The sequence below is a fragment of the Camelina sativa genome, chromosome 20 (genome assembly GCF_030686135.1).
Source record: "Camelina sativa cultivar CO46 ecotype springtype chromosome 20, ASM3068613v1".
NCBI lineage: Eukaryota > Viridiplantae > Streptophyta > Magnoliopsida > Brassicales > Brassicaceae > Camelina > Camelina sativa.
In genome coordinates, this window is record NC_141899.1 from 28,701,582 (window position 1) to 28,721,550 (window position 19,969).

The window sequence follows — 19,969 nt, forward strand, 5'->3', positions numbered from 1 at the left end:
AAAATGAAACAGAGGGAGTATTTATTAAATATATATATATATATATATATATATATATATATATTGAACATTTAAATAGAGATATTGTTTCACGGAATGGTGGTTATTTACATTCGTCAACGCCTTAACGGGCTGCAAATCGCAAGCTTTTTGGATATTATCTTTTGTGTAAGCCCTTTTTGTTGTGTTTTCCCTGTTGACTCCCTCTTTTGGATATGTTGTAATGTTTTTAATTTTCAACTTGGTTTTTTTTTTTTTTTCGACCTCTTTCAACTTGGTTTAATCTTCAAATTTCAGAAGGAACAAAAAAATGTGAGGCCGAAAAATGAATACGAAATGAGGCCCGAGTAAAATATATTAAGCCTTGCATTTAGAGGAGGAAGCTCTGATCCAGGACGAGAACGTTGAGTCGATTTCGAAAATTGTTAAAAAGATTTTAATTAATTAAACCATAGATGCAGGATACAACCTCCTTACGCTCTTGTCTCCTCATCTCAACCATAGATGCAGAAGTTTCGTTTTGGTTGTATGTTGCATTAGTCCTCTTAGTTCGCAGTTGTTTCTTCTCCTTGGTGATGCTCGCTGTGTTTGATAACTGCCTTGATTAGTCGTTCTCGGTTGTGAGATTGATGTTAATTGGGGGGTTAAGCCTCTCTCCTTGTCTCCGCTTCCTGATCTGTTTAGATAGGATCGCGTTTTGAAGGGCTCTAACTAGACGTTATTGGGTAATTGGTGCTTTGGTCACCGTCGTCGTATCTGGAAGTGTGTTCTTTGTGACAGCACGAGGTTCTCTTAACTCAGTTGTCTTGCTTGCCGGGTTATGAAGTCCTTGGTTCTTGGTTCCGAGAGATCAGCTCTCTTTGTGATAGGAGGTGGTTGATGTTACTTTTGGGTTGGCCGTGGGCACTCTTAGTAAATCTCAGTCGCAGGTGTTTCAGAAGAAGAGGTTCTTTGCTTCTTGGTTCTATTGCTTCTCTTAAGATTTTAGCTTAGTTCCTTCTGTTCTTAGTAAAGGTTTTGCTCTCTTGCGATTTAGGTTCAAATCTTCTGTTTTGTTGTATCGTCTTTAGTTTCCCTTGTTTGGGCTTAGTTTCCGGAGAAATCTTTTTTTCTGCCGGCCTTAGACTCTGGGGACATAAACTTCGTCCGCCAGCTTATGGTTGTATTTCATCTTTCAATAATAAAAATTCTGATGACAAAAAAAAAGATGCAGGATACAACATTTCTTGTAAACATCATAACTCAAGGTCACCAAACAAATAAAATGAAACAAAACCAAAGATCGCACTCCAAATAATGAAATCAAAAATAGAAAAATACAATAGTTTCATTGTCACAAATCAGTGACTATTTCTCGTCCGGGCTAACCTCAGTCTCACCAGAGAGTTCTTCGAGGGACTTGCCCTTTGGTTCTGGGACAAGGAATGTGAAGAGCATACCGACAAAGTTAATAACACCAAGCATGATCAATGAGTTCTTGACTCCAATACCCGGTGGGTATCCTGCGTCAGTCTTGGCCGGATCCTGTGATTGAGCCGCGTACAGGAACCCGAAGGCTCCAACAATGGCTCCAGCCTTACCTGTGGCGGCTGATATTCCGTGGCATGTAGACCTTAGCCTTGCTGGGAAGATCTCAGCCGGGACAATGAAAGTGGTTGCGTTTGGTCCAAAGTTAGCGAAGAAAAAGGTTAGGGAGTACATAATCACGAATCCTATACGGTTGTCTGGTTTGATCCAGTGGTTGTAAGGGAAGGCAATGGCAAACATGAAAACAGTCATCATGAAGAATCCCATTAGCTGGATTGCAAACCTTCCCATGATATCAATAAACGCGACCGTGAACCAGTAACCTGGAACAGTACTACAGAGCGCGATGAGAGTCTGAGCCCTAGCAATCTTGAAAACCTCGTGGACGGCGTTCATGGTGTCTGCCTTTGGGATCCATCCGATAGCCGAAAAGATATCCTTTTGAAACAAGTTTTGGCTGTAGAAGGCAATGTCAAGCAAGAACCAAGTAGAAGTACATCCGAGAAGGGGAAGACCATGGCGGCTAAGGAATTCCTTGGAGAACAAGCCATAGTTAAGTCTTGGGTCTTTAACGACATCCTCTGCCCTCTCTTCCATCTCAAGCTCCACTTGTAAAACCTTGGACATGTCTTGTGTGGCCTGTTTGATGTTCTTGGCAACCAAGGCGGTATACCGAGCAGTTTCAGGCATCTTCATACGCCAGTAGAAGGTCAAGGCTGCGGGTATAGCACCAAACATGACGATAATTCTCCAAATGTAATCAGCCTCAGGAGGCGTTGAGAGAAATCTGTCTTCCTTGTAGGTTGGTGATGGGAACTGCTTGTCAAAAATGGAAGATACTGCAAGTGCAACAAAACCTCCGGCCAGGATACCGATACCTTGCATGGCAAACACGGCTGCGATGAATGCCCCACGAGTCTTCTTGTTAGCATATTCAGACATGATTGTTGCAGAAAGAGGGTAATCACCTCCGATACCGAATCCAAGCCAAAACCTATACATAACCATTTAAAATTTTAAACCTCACGTTGCAGTCAATAAATTTATTGATTCACCAGGTGTGTGTGTAATGTATATATGATATTATAATTGGATTGTACCTGAAGAAGCAAAGAGTGGTCATGACACCCTTGGCTTGGTTTCCGAAGGAGAGACCGGAAGCGATAGAACACACAATCATCATGATCAAAGTGAGTCCGTAAACTTTCTTTCGTCCAAGTTTGTCACCGAGCCATCCGAAGAATAGTTGACCAGCAAGGGTTCCACAGAGGGCCACACCGTTGACTGCCGCCGCAACATGAGGGGGTAGTGAGCCAGGTTTCTCTGATGCCGGATTGAAGTAGTACAGGCGACCAAGGAGCTTTGTCACCAAGGACACGCAGAAGAGATCATAGGCATCAGTAAAGAAACCCATACCGGCGATAACAATCGCCGTGAAATGGTAAAGTTGCGTCTTGGCAACATCGAGTGCCTTCAGCACTACGAGTTGTTGTTCAGCCATTGCCTTGAGCTCTGTGATAGAAAAGACAAATAATCCAATATTTCATGTCATCAATGGTCCCAATAAGATATCCTTAATTATTACTTTTGAAATATTATGGTACTTTCTTTTTCTGTTATTTCTAAGAACAGAGCATTTGACCTTTGGTGTGGCCAAAATTTTGTAAAAGAACAAAAGCTACAAAAACTGTCTTGTAGTTTATATTATATCTTAAGAAGAAAAATTAATAAAACCAACATGATAAGTCATTAAAAATAAATCAACGAAGGCAAGTATTATTCACCTTAACCAGCTTTGAAGGAGATTAAGAACTTCTAGGGAGAAAGAGAGAAGATATGTAGGTGACAAGAAATGAACAATTATGTTGGCAATTTATAGAGAAGAAGACTGCGAAGCACAATGAAATAGAAAAAATAATAGAGTATTCTAAAAAGAGAAAGAGATGTGAGCAAACGTGACCGCCTGCTTCTCTTCTTGACTATTTTACCATTTTGTAAGTCATTTGGGTTTCTATGTCAATAATTGATTGGTTATAAGCGGCAAAATAAACGCTGTTGTCTTATAGTATAAATTAGACATACATGATTAACCATATGCAGATTATTATAAGTTTTACAATTTGAATTTGAGCAACTTTCAAATTAGAACCTATCCATTTGTAATATGAAAATTTCTAATTCTAATATTTTGATGATTTCGGTTCTTGGCAATGGGAAAATAGTATTTATGAGTTGACGAAGATGCATTGCACCTAATTAAGAAAAAAAAACAAATAATTTATGAGTTGGTATAATATTTTTTTCCCCCTAATTTATGGCAGCTCAAGTGGTTGAAGACATCATAATTCAAGTTTTTTTCCATGGTGATATTAACCATGGGGGAGTACTACCGAAGATGCCTTAGCACCAGAATACCTAGTTTTGCCAATGTTTGCGTAGTTGGGTCATAGGACCTAAAGAGAATAATTTAGTGTAATGTGCTCTGGAAGATTGCCATATTACAAGTTTGTTTTAGTGTAGTGTTTATTGATATCGTTTTGATTTCATGAGAGTAATGTTCTGCATAGACCTTGAGTATTAGTGCACTTAATATATGGTTGTGCATTATAAACTGTGGAATATTGCTCGCTATAATCATTTGGGAAGCCACCTTTCTCAGGTTTTGGTGATGGGACTGCCGCGTGAAGTTCGGCCGAAGTAGTAAATATTTTATCAATTTTCTTGTAGACGATTTTGGCAAAATATATTTCAGCATGTTTACTATGTTAGATCAATTGCGGAATAATTAAATAGCGAAATAAACTGAACTATAAATATTAAACGTTGAAATATCAATTTTAGTAGATAAATCACGTTTTGTATTATTTTAGTTTATACTTTTAACAAACTACAGTACTAGCATATAGCAGAATTTTCAATAAGAAAAAAATTTATTAATATTTCAAGTCGTAAAAATAGGAAAATAAATATTTTCAAAACGTGAAACATAAATAAGTACCGGTATACCATTTTATAAACTGACCTCTACCTATTTAATTGAAAGCCGAAAACTCACGCTAACAAGTATAGTTTTATATATTTCTGTCTGATTGTAACTTTGCAATTATTGTTTTAAAGATATATAAAATATTTCTGTCTGATTCTAACTTTAGTGTTTTAAAGATATATATAAAAAATGCAGTTAAGAAAATCAAAATAAAGAGTGTTGTAAATTCTTAATCCCTCCACTTCTTTAAGTTATATGTTTTCATAATTTTTTTCATTGTTTTACCAATGAGGAAGTTAAACATATCGTCAAGTGTTCTACCAAAAAAAAAAAACATATTAAGTGTTCCCAATCTTTCAATTTTCTACGTAAAATTGGTGTTTAACTCCCTAATAATTAGTTCTCCTATCATATCGTTCAACTTCAACAGAAAGCAAAATCTTGTTAAAGTTAATCAGTTGAACTAAATATTTTAACATAAACTTAATTAAAATAAAAATTTGGGGGTTTTGGTCTTTCTACATAAACGTTGTATCAATCTAGAAATGAGATACGATCGTAGGTCATTGAGTTATTTTAACCGAAGTTTGTGTCAATCTAGTGAATTTTCACTTAAATATATCCAAAAAAAAAAGAAATCTCAAAATAACTAAAAATCGAGGGAGTAATAGTATAGTTTACCAATATAAGTCATAAAGATTCCGAATTTCTAAATCGATGTACTTTTTTGTTTTTGTTTTCGGGTACTCGAATCGAATCGTTCAACTCTAATAGTTGACATTTGAGGAGTGACAATCTGGATATATATTGTCATGAAGATTAGTTATCAATTAGCAAAAGTCAAAATCATTATTAAAATGAAGCATATTCGCAAAACATAGGATATTCGCGAGAGCATATGCAGATATACTCGATTAAATTTACAAGTTCTTGTCTTAGTGGACTTCCATAGTTGTTATCTTATTTTATACATATATACAGCCAATTTAAGGATCGATTATCGACCGATCCAACTGATACCAAAAAAAATATATTATTTAGTTTAAATTGATTCATTGTTTGCTTTGTAATTTATTTCTTCCAACAAAAAGGTAAATAAGTGGAGACTTTGATCACATGTACATAAAAATAGTTTATATGCTTAGTTGTAACTAAAGATAGACTTGATTGCGTGTTATAGAAGCAAATAACAAATTAATCAATACCATAATGAACACCAAGTATCGATCGATTACAATTTGTCACACAGAAAAACAAAAGTAGAGTTGCAGATTGCAATATCACAACTTTCACGTCACGCATGGCACAGAAAGTAAAAAATAAATAAAAGAAGAATTAGCAAACAATATGATAGCATGATTATTTGTCAACCTCAGCCTCTCCGGAGAGTTCTTCTAGGGACTTGCCCTTGGGTTCAGGGACGAGGAATGTGAAAAGCATACCAATAAAGTTAATAACACCAAGCATGATCAGTGAGTTCTTAACTCCAATTCCTGGTGGGTATCCAGCATCCACCTTGCTCTTGTCCTGTGGTTGAGCTGCGTATAGGAACCCAAAGGCCCCAACGATGGCTCCAGCCTTCCCTGTCGCGGCTGATATACCGTGGCATGTAGACCTTAGCCTGGCTGGGAAGATCTCAGCAGGGACAATAAAAGTGGTTGCATTTGGACCAAAGTTGGCAAAAAAGAACGTGAGAGAGTACATAACCACGAAACCGATACGGTTATCCGGTTTAATCCAATGGTTGTAAGGGAAGGCAATGGCAAACATAAACACGGTCATGAAAAAGAATCCCATTAGTTGGATTGCAAACCTTCCCATGATATCAATGAACGCGACTGTGAACCAATAACCTGGAACAGTACTGCAAAGCGCGATGAGTGTCTGTGCCCTAGCAATCTTGAAAACCTCATGGATACCATTCATGGTGGCTGCCTTTGGAATCCATCCGATTGCCGAAAAAATATCCTTTTGGAACAAGTTTTGGCTGTAAAAGGCAATGTCAAGCAAGAACCAAGTGGAGGTACACCCAAGGAGTGGAAGCCCATGGCGTTTCAAGAATTCCTTGGAGAACAAGCCATAGTTGAGTTTGGGGTCATCATCCCTTTCTTCAACCTCAAGCTCCACTTGTAACACTTTGGACATGTCTTGTGTGGCTTGTTTGATGTTCTTGGCGACTAAAGCAGTGTAACGAGCAGTTTCAGGCATCTTCATACGCCAATAGTAGGTCAATGCAGCAGGTAGAGCACCAAACATGACAATGATACGCCAAATGTAATCAGCTTGAGGGGGCGTTGAGAGAAACCTGTCTTGCTCATAGGTGGGCGATGGGAACTTTTTGTCGAAAATGGAAGAAACTGCAAGTGCCACAAAACCTCCAGCCAAGATACCAATTCCTTGCATGGCGAAGACGGCGGCGATGAAAGCCCCACGAGTCTTCTTGTTAGCGTATTCAGACATAATTGTGGCAGAAAGAGGGTAGTCACCTCCGATACCGAATCCCAACCAAAACCTACGAACAATCGTTTAATATTTTAGACCTAATCAGGTCGAAACCTGACTGACCCTTTAAAGACACTATAAAACTATTGATAAACGATGCGTATCATAAGTGGGTTTTACCTGAAGAAGCAAAGGGTGGTCATGACACCCTTGGCATGGCTTCCGAATGAGAGACCCGAAGCAACAGAGCACACGATCATCATGATCAAAGTGATACCGTACACTTTTTTCCGTCCAAGTTTGTCACCGAGCCATCCAAAGAAGAGCTGACCAGCAAGGGTCCCACAGAGGGCCACACCGTTAACCGCAGCCGCAACATGAGGGGGAAGGGAGCCAGGCTTTGCTGACTCTGGATTGAAGTAGTAGAGGCGTCCTAGGAGCTTGGTCACCAAGGACACACAAAAAAGATCATAGGCATCCGTAAAGAAACCCATACCGGCGATGACAATCGCTGTGAAATGGTATAGTTGCGTCTTCGCAACATCTAGTGCTTTTAACACTCCAAGCTGTTGATCGGCCATCTCAGGTTTGTCTCCCCTGCATTCACGCACAAAACTTTAAACTTTTGCGATGATATATTTTTTTCTTATATGTGTGTATATAATACTATATATATATATAGGGTTTTAATATGTTATATGAAGACGTTCTGATCCTCCGGTCGGATAGGAGTAAAAACTAGGTTGACTCTTTATCAGGGTCGTTTGAGAAAGACAAACGAGAAAAATGTCTTTAATTAGGAGACAACATTTTTTTGTTTTCTTTTGAAAGATTTCTTAGGAGACAACATGTTAAATTACTAGTCTACTACATTCTCTTATATAAGCTTCTAAAGATGATGTTAAAAGTAATTTTTTTTTTTTTTTGAATGAATGTATAAAATTTTATTCATCAAAAAACCTTTTTCTCTTTACAACAAATGTAAACTAGTTTAAAATCCTGCTAGCAACATACAAAAATTTATGTTCTGGTGGTGGACCAGAGGATGAATTTAGTAAAATATATGTAGATATACTAACCTTCTCGACCGTTAAGTTAGTAGTAACCTGTAAGAGGGAGAGATAGAGAGAGAGGGAAAGGAGAAAGAGAGACTGAAGAGATGGTACTGGTGGTATGAGTGAAAAAATGTTGGGAATTTATAGAACATATGTGGGGTTGATATGCGGTATCTTTTAGGAGGTATATACTCTTGCTATTTCTTTTTTTATAAGCTCCCGCACGGCCACACGCACATACACATATATATATATACACACTATAATGTTCGCAAAGTTTGTTTCTTTTATTAAAAGTGCTAGTTTCAAAAAGTGGTATTGGTTTTAGGTAATTTTTGTTAGATGTTCATTAAAACTTGTTAAAAATGTGTTTTGGTCAATTACATAAAAAGTTTTCTATTCTATGTGTTCATATTTATCTTTAGAAAAATTTTCATTTATGTTGAGTTTATTAGTTTTTAAACAACCGAGCCATTTTTTTTTTAACATAACATTTAATTAGTGATCTCATACTTACTTACAACCTAACAATATTTAATTCAAACAGCAGAAATAACAACAACAATAAACAAATGAACTATCCAACAAAGAACTCAAATAATGAATAACCAATTATTATTCCAACATAAACCAGTAATAAATCAACCAACAAAGTCTTAAAGCATTAAAACAGCATCCCCCACCAACAAGGCTCTGTCCTCAAATACCACAACACCGTCTATCCGTCAAGGACCTCCGTGCAACCGTCACCATGGTCCGCACGTCCTCCGACCAGACTAGATACTGTTAGCCAAGGTTTTCCGTGCAATTGTCGCAACAGTTCGCACACCTTTCGACTAAACTTTTGGAGGTCCTACTCTTGTTAATATACTCACATCCTCGATGTTATTTTCCCACAACTCAGTGTTTCCTCCGTTTCCGGTCGCAACCAAAAAAACATGCCAGCTCGCTGTCAAACTATCCGCCTTAAATTACGACATCTAGGAAGTAACTCACATCTACTCCCCCGCTCTCAGGTTGCAATCTTTGAGAAATAACGACTCGCTTCTGGACCCCGGCCCATAGCTACGGTATCCTAGGAGTCTTAAAATCCTGCTCTTGGGTCGTCATCTTAAAGTGCGATTTTGGATCGTCATCCGAAGCTAACATATCACTCCCACCCTCTGGCCACAAAGTCCATCAGGCTACCGACACCACATGAGTTGGGCCCACACGGCCCAAAGCAAACAAGTCTGATGACATCGAGTATATCTCCCGACTAGATCTATCTCGACACTTTCCTTTTTTAAAAACTTCTATTTCTAGAAACTTTCATAATTCCAACGATACCAGCACTTGTCTTCGCTTTCAACAACAAGCTTCACTTGAATTACGTATCCTGAATACCACCTCATCTTGGTACTTAGTCGCATAATCAACCACCCCTAAGCGATCAAGTATCAAGAGAGATGGGCTGGAATACTCTATTCCGTTCCAACCATAGACTTCACCTCACAACAATCCAAACGACAATTGAGACCGAGGTTAGACAGGCTCAAGCCTCGACCTGCTTATCGAACCACTTCCTGAACCTTGCCTTCATCCTCACCTCATGCTCCCAAGTCTGCTCCTCAACGCCATCACAGTCCCACAAAACTCTCATCAAAGGAATCTTCTTTCGCCGAAGTTCCTTAACCCTCCTCTCGAGAACCTTCACTGGCCTCTTCTCCAAAGTCATGTTGGGCTGAAGATCCTCAGAAATCTTAGTCAACAACTAATCATCCTTGTGAAGACACTTCCTCAGCATCGACACATGGAACACCTTGTGGAACGCACGCATACCATCAAGCAACTCCAACCTATATGTAACCGGTCCCACCCGCTCAACCACTCTGAATGGATCTATGTACCTCAGACTCAACTTGGTCTCTGTCAATGACCTGTTCGGACACTGCAACATGGCTATCTTAAGGTACACTCTATCACTAACCTGAAACTCAAGATCCTTTCTCCTCTTGTCAGCATAACTCCTCTGCCGATCCTGAGCCTCCTAAATGTTCAGCTTCATAACCCAAATCTTCTCCAAGGTGTCCTGAACAAAATCCGCAACATACATGCTCCTCTCCCCACAGCATAACGGTGTACGACATGACCTCCCATACAACACCTCATAAGGAACCATCCAAATACTCTCCTGGTAACTGTTATTGTAAGCAAACTCTACCAATCTCAAGTGATCCGCCAAATGGACACCCCAATCCATCACACACATCCTCAGCAAATTCTCCAAAATCTGAGGATCATAGGTTGTACTCATATGCAACTTCGTGCCCATCTCTGCCTGAACGCCCTCCAAAACACAGAAGTGAGTTTGGAATCTCTGTCAGTCGTGATACTCACAGGCACACGATGCAATTTGACTATCTCTTTCACATACTTCTTAGCCAAAACAGTCGCTCCATCGGTTTTCTTAATGGCTAGAAAATGTGTTCACTTAGTCAAACGGTCCACAATGACCCAAATCATATCAAACGTGTGTGACACTGTAAATCCTACCATGAAGTCCATTGTGATCATATCCCACTTCCACTCTTGAATGGGTAAACTCTATAGTAACCCACCCGGAACCTGATGCTCGTCCTTCACTAACTGGCAAGTGTCGCACCTCGCAATCCAATCGGCCACAGCCTTCTTCGTCCCGACCCAGTGATAATACCGTTTGAGGTAACGATACATCTTCGTCGCTACTGGATGAATGAAAAACATGCTATCATGAGCCTCCCTCATAATCTCCCGCCTCAATTCCTCATCCTTGGGCACACAAATCCGTCCATGTACAAGGATTGCCCCATTGGCGGAGACCTGATACTTTGAACCAACATCTCTAGTGGCCTTCACCAGCCCCTCATATCTCTTATGAGCCAACCGCACTCTACTCAGAAGATCTGCTCGATCTACCACCTCAAACCCAAAGGCTCTTGTGAGATAGCACACAACCTCAAAGCTCCAATATCACCCACTAAGGACTCCATGTCATACAACTGAGCTTAAGCCGCCCGCTTCCAACTCAAAGCCTCTGCAACCAAGTTAGCTTTACTAGGGTGGATAGCTATCTCTAGATTATAATCCGCTACCAACCTCATGCAACGCCTTTGCCTCAAATTTAGCTCAGGCTAAGTAAAAATGTACTATAAGCTCTGATGATCTGTAAATACCAGAACCTTCCCTCCATAAAGATAAGATCTCCAAATCTTGAAAGCAAAAACCACCGCTGCAATCTCCAAATCATGAGTAAGATAGTTTGCCTCATGCTACCGCAACTGCTGCGAAGCATAGGCAATAACCTTCCCATACTGCATCAACACAGACCCCCAACCAACTCTTGAAGCATCTGTATACACGACGTAAAGTTTATTCTGCTCCGGCAGTGCCAACACTGGTGTGAGAGTCAACATTTGCTTAAGGATGACAAAGCTCACCTCACACTCCAGTGACCACACAAATGGAACCTCCTTCCCTGTAAGTTTGGTCATCGGCTACGTCATACTCGCAAAACTCGGAATGAATCTCCTGTAGTATCCCGCCAATCCTAGGAAACTCCTGATCTCAGTGGTACTATGAGGTCTTGGCCAATCCCTAATGGCCTGAATCTTTTTTGGATCCACTGAAACTCACTCTGCAAAAATAATGTAACCCAAGAATTCCATCACCCTCTGCCAGAAAATGCACTTACTCAACTTAACAAAAAGCTTATGCTCTACTTAACTTAACAAAAAGCTTCTGCTCTCACAGCTTTTCCAGAACAGCTCTCATATGTACCTCATGCTCCTTAGGATTCTTAGAGCATACTAGGATATTGTCAATAAAAATGATGACAGACAAATCCAAAAAGTCCTGAAGCTTACTGTTCATCAATCTCATAAATGCTGCTAGCGCGTTAGTCAAATCGAAAGGCATCACCACGAACTCATAATGCCCATACCTCGTACTGAAAGCCGTCTTCCTCACATCTTTAACCAGATGCCAAGTCAATCATGGAAAACCAAGTAGCACCCCTTAGATGATCCAACAACTCATCAATCCTCAGTAGAAGATACTTGTTCTTCACAGCGACCCGGTTCTGACCCCGATAGTCAATACACAAGCAGAAATTCCCGTTCTTCATCTCAATAAATAAAACTGGAACTCCCCACGGTGAACAACTAGGACGAATGAATCCCATGCTCAACAAATCCTCCAGCTGCTTCTTAAACTATACCATCTCTGTTGGAGCCATCCTGTAAGGCACCTTAGACAACGGCGTTGTCCATGGTTCCAGCTCAAACGTGAAGGGATCAGACCGAGATGGTGGTAACCCCTGCAACAACTAGAACAGATCCTCAAACTCCTCCACAACTTGAATACCTCCAACCGTAGACTGCCCCACTGGCCTCAACATCAAAATTGTAGCTAAGTACGCTTCACGACCCATCCTGACCATCTTCTCGGCCTCGACAGCTGAGATAAGAAGACTCCCTGAAGTCAATCTCACCCCATGATAGACAAAGATCTCTCCTTGACGCTCAAATACCACTCTACCGCGATGGTAATCCAGATGTGCCTTGTATCGATGCAATCAATCCATACCAAGGATGACATCATATATCTCCACGAAATTGATAATCAAATCTGCTGGCATCGACTCCCCTGCAATTTGAATATCAACACCTCTCGTCAATCCAATAACCCTCAGAAACTCGTCTCCCGCGATTTTAACAACACCCGCCCACTCTTTTGGATCTCCTTTGATATTGGCGCTCTCAGCGCACTCCAGGGTAAGGAAGCAATAAGTTACTCCAGAATCAAGACGTGGGACTTAAACCTGTCCACCAGTAAGGTTCCTACACAAAGCTCATATACTACGAACCCTAACACTTTATCAAAGACAAATCATAAATTCTGAAGTTTCAAAGTTCACCAAGTCTTAACTCAGAAGTTAAACCTGTGATTGCACCAGCACAAATCCCACTGGTCTCCATGGTCGAGTACACCCGCAGTATCGGATCGATTCGCCCAACCGGCTGCACGCCCAGCTGCGCTCCCGGCTGCACTCCATCTTGCACCCTTGCCATCGCCATCTGCTCAAACTTAGGTCATCAGGACTTGATGTGTCCCGTCTCCCTGCAGTTGTAGCACACTTGAGTATCTGCCCACTACTCTATCAATGCCCCTTGCTTATTCTTCTGTGAACAGTTGACTACCTTGTGGTCCATGCTACCGCACCTGTAGCATCCCTCACCAATCGGACTCTGAGTAGCCTTCAACTTCCTCTTGGTTTTCTGTGCAGGCTTGCCACCATTGCTAGAACCTCCATGATGATGAACATTCCTCGGCTGTACCGCTGAAATGAGTGCAACCACATGAGCTCTCATGTCCTCCTCAATCTCAGCTGCGGTCTCAACAGTCTCTGCTCTCGTGGCGTAACTCCGTCCTCTGCAACGGACCCTCAAGTCATCCCAAAGCACCCTCATGAACCTCCTGACCTGCGAGTCCTCAGACTCCATTGCCCGACCGCATACACCAAAAGCCGACCGAACTCCACGTATAGCTCACGAACTGACCGAGTCCCCTGCAAGAGTTGCATGAACAGTACCTTCATCCGATCTATTGGTTCACAGGGAAAATACTTACGGTACGGTTGAAGTTCTCAACGAAATAACTCCAAGTCATGTCCGTCTACACTCTCTTGGCAGCCACTAAAATTCACCACACATGAGTGTTATCTGTCAAGTAGTAAACCCCTATTTCCACATGATACTCCTCAGGGTACCTGAGAGACTGGAAGTTACGGTCTAGCTTTGTCCTCCATGTATCAGCCATATTAGGGTTGGTACCACCTGAGAACTGAGTCTTACCGATCCTATACATCTCCCCATCATGATGACGTACTGGGAATGAGCTCCTGCACCTGCTGCCACTAGCTACTGCACCTCCGCCACCATAGGCGGCACAATCTGAGCTTACACCTAACTCCCGCCAACCACTCTAACAACTACGCCACCAAGCCCACATTTCTAACATCTCGACTAGGGGCTCAACCTGCTACGACTCCCACACCCGGAAACCTAGCACCACTGGCCAACCTGGCACTGAAACCGCCCTCACCGGCTCAACCGGCTCCTACGGTTCCATCGGTACCACTACTAGCCACCCCCACTGACCCCTCCTGAAATGCATGCGACTCGCTGATGCCCTCAATTGTCACACTCTGATCCATAGTCTCACTAGTAACTAGGCCTCTACCCCTACCACGACCACAACCACGACTGCATCCACGACCACGACAACATCTACGACCAGAAACAGCGCCACCTCTAACCATCTGCGCTATCAAAGAAAGAAGGCTAAGCACACAATTCAAACCGCATACACAATCACACAACCTACCGTGGGATCTCATAGAAGACTCGAAGAGGATGTTCTAGGACCCCATGCCACACACAATTAATTAAATCTCATAATCAACTCAAGCATGCATTCTCAAACATCAACAGTAAAAGCTACATTGAACCCTAGACATAGAAACCGTAAGGGCTCTGATACCAAAATGAAACAATCCGACATGTTTTTTTTTTCTTTTTAACATAACATTTAACTAGTAATTTCATACTCACTAAAAACCTAACAAAATTTAATTCAAACCGCAGAAATAACAACAACAATAAACCATCAACTATCCAACAAAGAACTCCAATAATGAATAACCAATTATTATTCCAACATAAACCAGTAATAAATTAACCAACAAAGTCTTAAAGCATTAAACCAGCAACCTAGCAATATTCTAATGATCTGACTCTAGCAACCTAAAAGAAGCCAGATATCAACCAAGCGAGCCACTAGAACATCCTCCTTTTCATCGCATTGATTCCACGATCACACTTTGCCTTTAACTGCACCATAAACAACAATTGAGATGCGTGAGTATTATCACAAATAATCAGTAAGGCGATCCTCCCATCTATTGGGCTATACACACAAGCGAAAAGACAAACAAAATCAATACACAAAAGCATCGTCACTGCGCCCTTGCATCGACCAACACACTCCTTGCATCGACCGATGCAACCATCAAATCCCTAGATGCATTGATCGATGCACTACTTGCATCAACCAATGCAACCTCGCATCTCCATCAAATCCCTAGTTACGTTGACAGATTCACTCCTTGCATCGAACGATCCAGTCGTGCGGATCATCGCCGAACACGATCTTTTGACTTCTCTCGGTTTGAACCGACGCTCCATCATCCGTGTCGCCAAATCCGACCTGAACAGGCCACAACCACCACGACAACTAAGCAGAAACAAGTAAACAAGCAATCAATCACCCAAAACACACACGATAACACACATATAATTGCTTAGATAAGCTATGGTCACGTACTCACCTCCTAAACAAGCGGAGTTGACTCTTAAACGACGAGAATCACACCACAAAAATGTTCACAACTGACCACCACTCTAGATCACCTCTCCTAAGGCTAGAACTCTCTAGAAACAGGCACATAAAGCTCTAGAAACCAATAGGAACTCACAAAGCTCTCTCTCAACTTTCTGTCTTCTTTCTAACTCTTAGGAAACGATAAAAAGTGGCAAATCTCTAAGTGGCATCGAGTTTTGGCCTTAAAAATGAATCTCTAGGTTTCCATAAACCAAACCGTGTCAAAGCAAAGAAAATAGAACTAACCCGAGTAGAAACCATACATCGATTGATGAAAGAACCAGAAATACGGTTCACAGACGTTACGGTTTTAATCATTCACCTTGAAATTTTATAAGTAGATCTAGGTTATGACTTATGATATTTATTGAACTTTTTGAATTTGGTATTTCGTTGTCTCTTTGTAACGCTTGTGCCCTAAAAAAAGTGGAAGAACCATTAATTTATTTGAAATTGTGAAATTAACTGGTTTGGTTTATTTTCACATGGTTTAAAGCCGGTTTTGGAAAGGCTTACGTGATGGTTCTATATTGCTTTGGCCGCCTCTTCTCTCTTGTCATGGCTGTTCTTCACTGCTAGTTTTGAGAAAAAGAAAGAGAGAGAGAAGGAGAAAAGTTTGGTGTGGTGTGAAGGAGATTTAAGGAGAAAGCAGAATCGTCAGGGTTTGAGAGAAAAAGGATTCGACACTAAAAAATTATACCCAAAGTTTTGTGGGACACATTTGCTGAGAAGCGAGTTGGGACCATCGGGGATTGTAACTATGATCGTGGTCTTGTATGTTACTTGATGGGCATGAGTTTTTATGGGAAGCTCCATGACGTCTAGGAATAGCTTTCCACTAGAGTGATTTGATAGTTAACTGTTTGTTTCGGTTTGGTGGGTTCACCTTCGAGACTGTTATTGTTTTTTGTTTTTTTCTGGCAGTTTGGTTTCAAGGTTTGTTTTGTTGTTGTGATTGGTTGTAGGAGCGAGTTTGATTGTTCCTAGCAATTGGAGAGCCTAAATTCTGGTTGTAGTTATTTTCTTCGATCACTTTGATAATGTGAGTGCTTGACCATGCGCATATCTGAGCGATTGGGTTGTATGACTTGTTTTGTGTAATGATGTGTAGGTGTGGTGAATGTTATTGGATGTTCTGTTTAATGACTGGTGTATTATATATTATTTGTGTTTGTATTCTTGATTTGCTTATATTTATAGCTTGTAGATGGAAGGATTTCCTCACTGGATATTTCTGTTAATACTCACACATCTCACTGTTTTTGTGGTGCATGTTATATGTAGCATGAAATCACGACGATAAGAAGGAGGATGATCTAGGGTTTCGGTTGTGTTGTTGATTATATTATTTATGTTGGAACCTTGTTTAGAAGTATGCTAGGTTAATGGTTTATATTGGTTATGAATTGGTATTGTATTTTAATATATTTGAGTTGGTTTGATATGCCTTATGTTGTTGGGTTAATATATTTTAATATGTTGGGTTATTGTTGGTTTGTTAGTTGATGATAATTAAATATTACAAAACATTTAATTATATTATTATTAAAAAGGGGTCGAGTTATTTCACTTCTGTTACACATATATTCTCTCTCTCTTTCATAAAAAAACTTGTCATTTTAACACTTTATTTTGTTATATGAAAATATCGTTGTGTATTTTTTGATGTTCTCTTAACTAATAAGTCTTTCTTATCCTGGGTATTCTAGCGGGAAAAATGTCATAAAAATCCCCAACTTTCAAATTTGGGATGTTTTAATCACCAACTTTCAGGATGCCATTTTAATCACAAACTTTCTGTTGACTTGACCATAAAATAGTAAAGTTTTGTTGACTACGCCATTTTAGGCACGGCGTTTATTAAATCCCTAACCCTAGAAAAAACCCCAAATTCTTTCTATAATACCAAAATCTCTTATGTAATCTCTCTGTTCCGATGAGTTTAAGTTCAAGTTTTGACACATCTGGTTGTGTCGGTGAGTGTGGTGTGCCATCGATGTGTAGAGAGCACTTGGGGTTTCTTTCTAGGGTTATGGATTTGTGAAATTGGAATTGATTTGGGGATTTAGTTTCTTCAATTTGGTAAAAGATGTTGTTCTTAGCGTCAAAAACATGGTCGTTTATGTAAAACGGTAGCAGATAACATATAATTTTACTCTATTTTTGAGATCTTTAACAGAGAATAAACGACGTGTCTAAAACGGCTTGGTCAACAAAACTTTGCTATTTTATGACCAAGTCAACGAAAAGTTTGTGATTAAAATGGCATCTTGAAAGTTGGTGACTAAAACGTCCCAAATTTGAAAGTTGGAGATTTTTATGACATTTTTCCCATATTCTAGCTTATTAATGACAATATTTTCTTAGTGTATTTTTAAAGGTTATAAGGAAAATTTATATACTTTTCTTATTTTGTGTGAAAGTATATATATATATTTTTGTCATCATTAAAACGATAAGATCCGATTCATAACTAATCTTCATTACACGGATGAAGTCAAATTTCAGTGGAATCGGTCGCAGATGTGGTATTGTAACCATTTGACCAAAATTTTATTTATAATATTTTTATGTTATAATATATAATATCTATTATCTTAAGTTTATCGTAACTATATATAGTCCATACACCAATTTAGGCGCTGCAAGTGGTAAGCTAGGTTTTGGAGGACCATGGAGTCATCTATGTTTATCTTAAAAATTTTAATTTGTGAAAAAAATTATTTAAAAATTTCTGTATTAAATACTAATATCAGTAATTAATTTTCAAATTATAACCACAAATAATATTATGATTTTGCTGACTGTTTAAGTTTATAAAAAAAAAACATGATGTAGTACCTTAGGTTTTGGAGATATATAGAGTAGTAAATATGAAAAGTGTAAGAAAACTAATTTGATCACAAAAATCACCAAAGTAATTTCCAAAAATTAATGCGATTATACATATGATAATGTCTAAGAATCTTCCCGTATTTATCGGCATAACTTATCTAAAACAAAAACAAAAAAAAAACAAAAAAACATGTGAATAAATTACCAAATATTTTTCAGAGGGTAGACATGTCCTTGAACTTTTTATCAATATAATAAATATTGTACTAATGTTGTCATAATGGTGGCACCAGAATAAATGATGCAGACTAAGTAACTAGTAGAATAATTAGGGGGGGGGAATATTGGTTTAGGATTTAGAAAGAATTTTAATGACTTTATGTTTTTAAAAATCTTGCTGATTTTTAAAATTATAGAAAATTAGAAAGTAAAAATGAAGGATTCTATAAGAGATTGTTTAGGAAGTTATTTTAAATCTTGCTGATTTATTTTTCCTAATCTTGTAAAATCTTTCATAAAATTTTTCAAAATCTTTCTATTTGATGAAAGAGTTTTCATGACTTTTGTTATGATTTTAATGATATAAAATCCTAAACCAATAACACAAAATTTGAATTCATTAACCATCCAAGATTCTTTTGTTTTACTTGAATAACATAAAATTTTTAATGACTTTATAAAATTCTTAATCCAATAACACTAGATTTATCAAGATTTTAGATAACTTTTTACAAATCCACAACCAATAACACCAAATTTTTAAAGAGTTTTAAAAAGTCTTGATTGAATAATAACATATTTTACATAACTTTTAAAGTCATTAAAATTCTTTCTAAACCAATAAGTGAAAAAATGTAGATTGGAATGTTGAATGCCTAGTAAACAAAACCCAACCAAATTGTATTTAAATTTTGAGTTAATAAATATATAATTCATATTCATAGCATAGTTAAATTTGTTTTCTACACCACTTCAGTTAATCTAAATAATTTGTTTGATAGAATTGTTTTGATCGATATAAAAGTAACTCATCCATTTTAAAATGTAAATTGATTAGCTTGTTTTAATTATCTTACAATTTAACGTATACTAGTCGATTGCCCGGACTACGTCCGAGACAAATATTAGTTTGATAAACTTTTACTTTTAGTTAGTTTTGATAAAATGAAATCTAAAAAGTGAAAGAGAAAAATGAATAAATATGAACAAAGTTTAAAAATTAAATAAAAAGAAACTGAATTAATTGGAGTTAATTAAAAAATGATACAATTATAATTATAAATTAGTTAGAAAGTGGATTAGTAGAAGTAAAATTAGGGATTTAATTTTTCTACAATTTTTTTTGTTATTTTTTTTACATCGTATGTCTTATTTTTTTGTTATTTATTTTTTAATAATTAAAATATAGAATAAAAATCTATGTGGTAGAATTTTAATGGTCATGTGACTTGTGATTTATAAGATAAAGGATAAGTGTTAGTGTATGTCACTGTGTTAGCATAGAAAAGTTGTTAATAATGTTCATATAACCTTTCAATGTAAAATAAAATACAGCTCGGCCTCCAGCGCTATACAAATACCGGGAAGAAAAAACTTAATAAACGAAAAGGTTTTTATTTTATTTTTATTTTTATTTTATTAATGGAGACTGCACAGAGGAAAC

The 19,969-nt window shown here is 38.5% G+C and overlaps 3 protein-coding genes and 1 pseudogene across 3 annotated transcripts; 1 reads left to right on the plus strand and 3 right to left on the minus strand.

Annotated features, from left to right (window-relative positions):
• Positions 1–698: 698 nt before the first annotated feature.
• Positions 699–1,024, plus strand: LOC109131302 (uncharacterized; annotated as a pseudogene).
• An 80-nt stretch (positions 1,025–1,104) lies between these two features.
• On the minus strand, positions 1,105–3,419 carry LOC104771483 (putative inorganic phosphate transporter 1-3). Its single transcript, XM_010496012.3, has 3 exons — positions 3,312–3,419; positions 2,628–3,039; positions 1,105–2,521 (listed from the first exon to the last, which is right to left on the minus strand). The coding sequence occupies exons 2-3, from the start codon at positions 3,026–3,028 to the stop codon at positions 1,348–1,350; spliced, it is 1,575 nt and encodes a 524-aa protein (XP_010494314.1). The 5' UTR covers positions 3,029–3,039; positions 3,312–3,419; the 3' UTR covers positions 1,105–1,347.
• Positions 3,420–5,872: 2,453 nt separating this feature from the next.
• Positions 5,873–7,536, minus strand: LOC104771484 (putative inorganic phosphate transporter 1-3). Its single transcript, XM_087505733.1, has 2 exons — positions 7,136–7,536; positions 5,873–7,025 (listed from the first exon to the last, which is right to left on the minus strand). The coding sequence occupies exons 1-2, from the start codon at positions 7,534–7,536 to the stop codon at positions 5,873–5,875; spliced, it is 1,554 nt and encodes a 517-aa protein (XP_087361859.1).
• A 2,144-nt stretch (positions 7,537–9,680) lies between these two features.
• LOC147919518 (uncharacterized) lies at positions 9,681–11,522 on the minus strand. Its single transcript, XM_087503995.1, has 6 exons — positions 11,305–11,522; positions 10,611–10,966; positions 10,390–10,466; positions 10,143–10,330; positions 9,832–9,929; positions 9,681–9,733 (listed from the first exon to the last, which is right to left on the minus strand). The coding sequence occupies exons 1-6, from the start codon at positions 11,520–11,522 to the stop codon at positions 9,681–9,683; spliced, it is 990 nt and encodes a 329-aa protein (XP_087360121.1).
• Between the last annotated feature and the right edge of the window lie 8,447 nt (positions 11,523–19,969).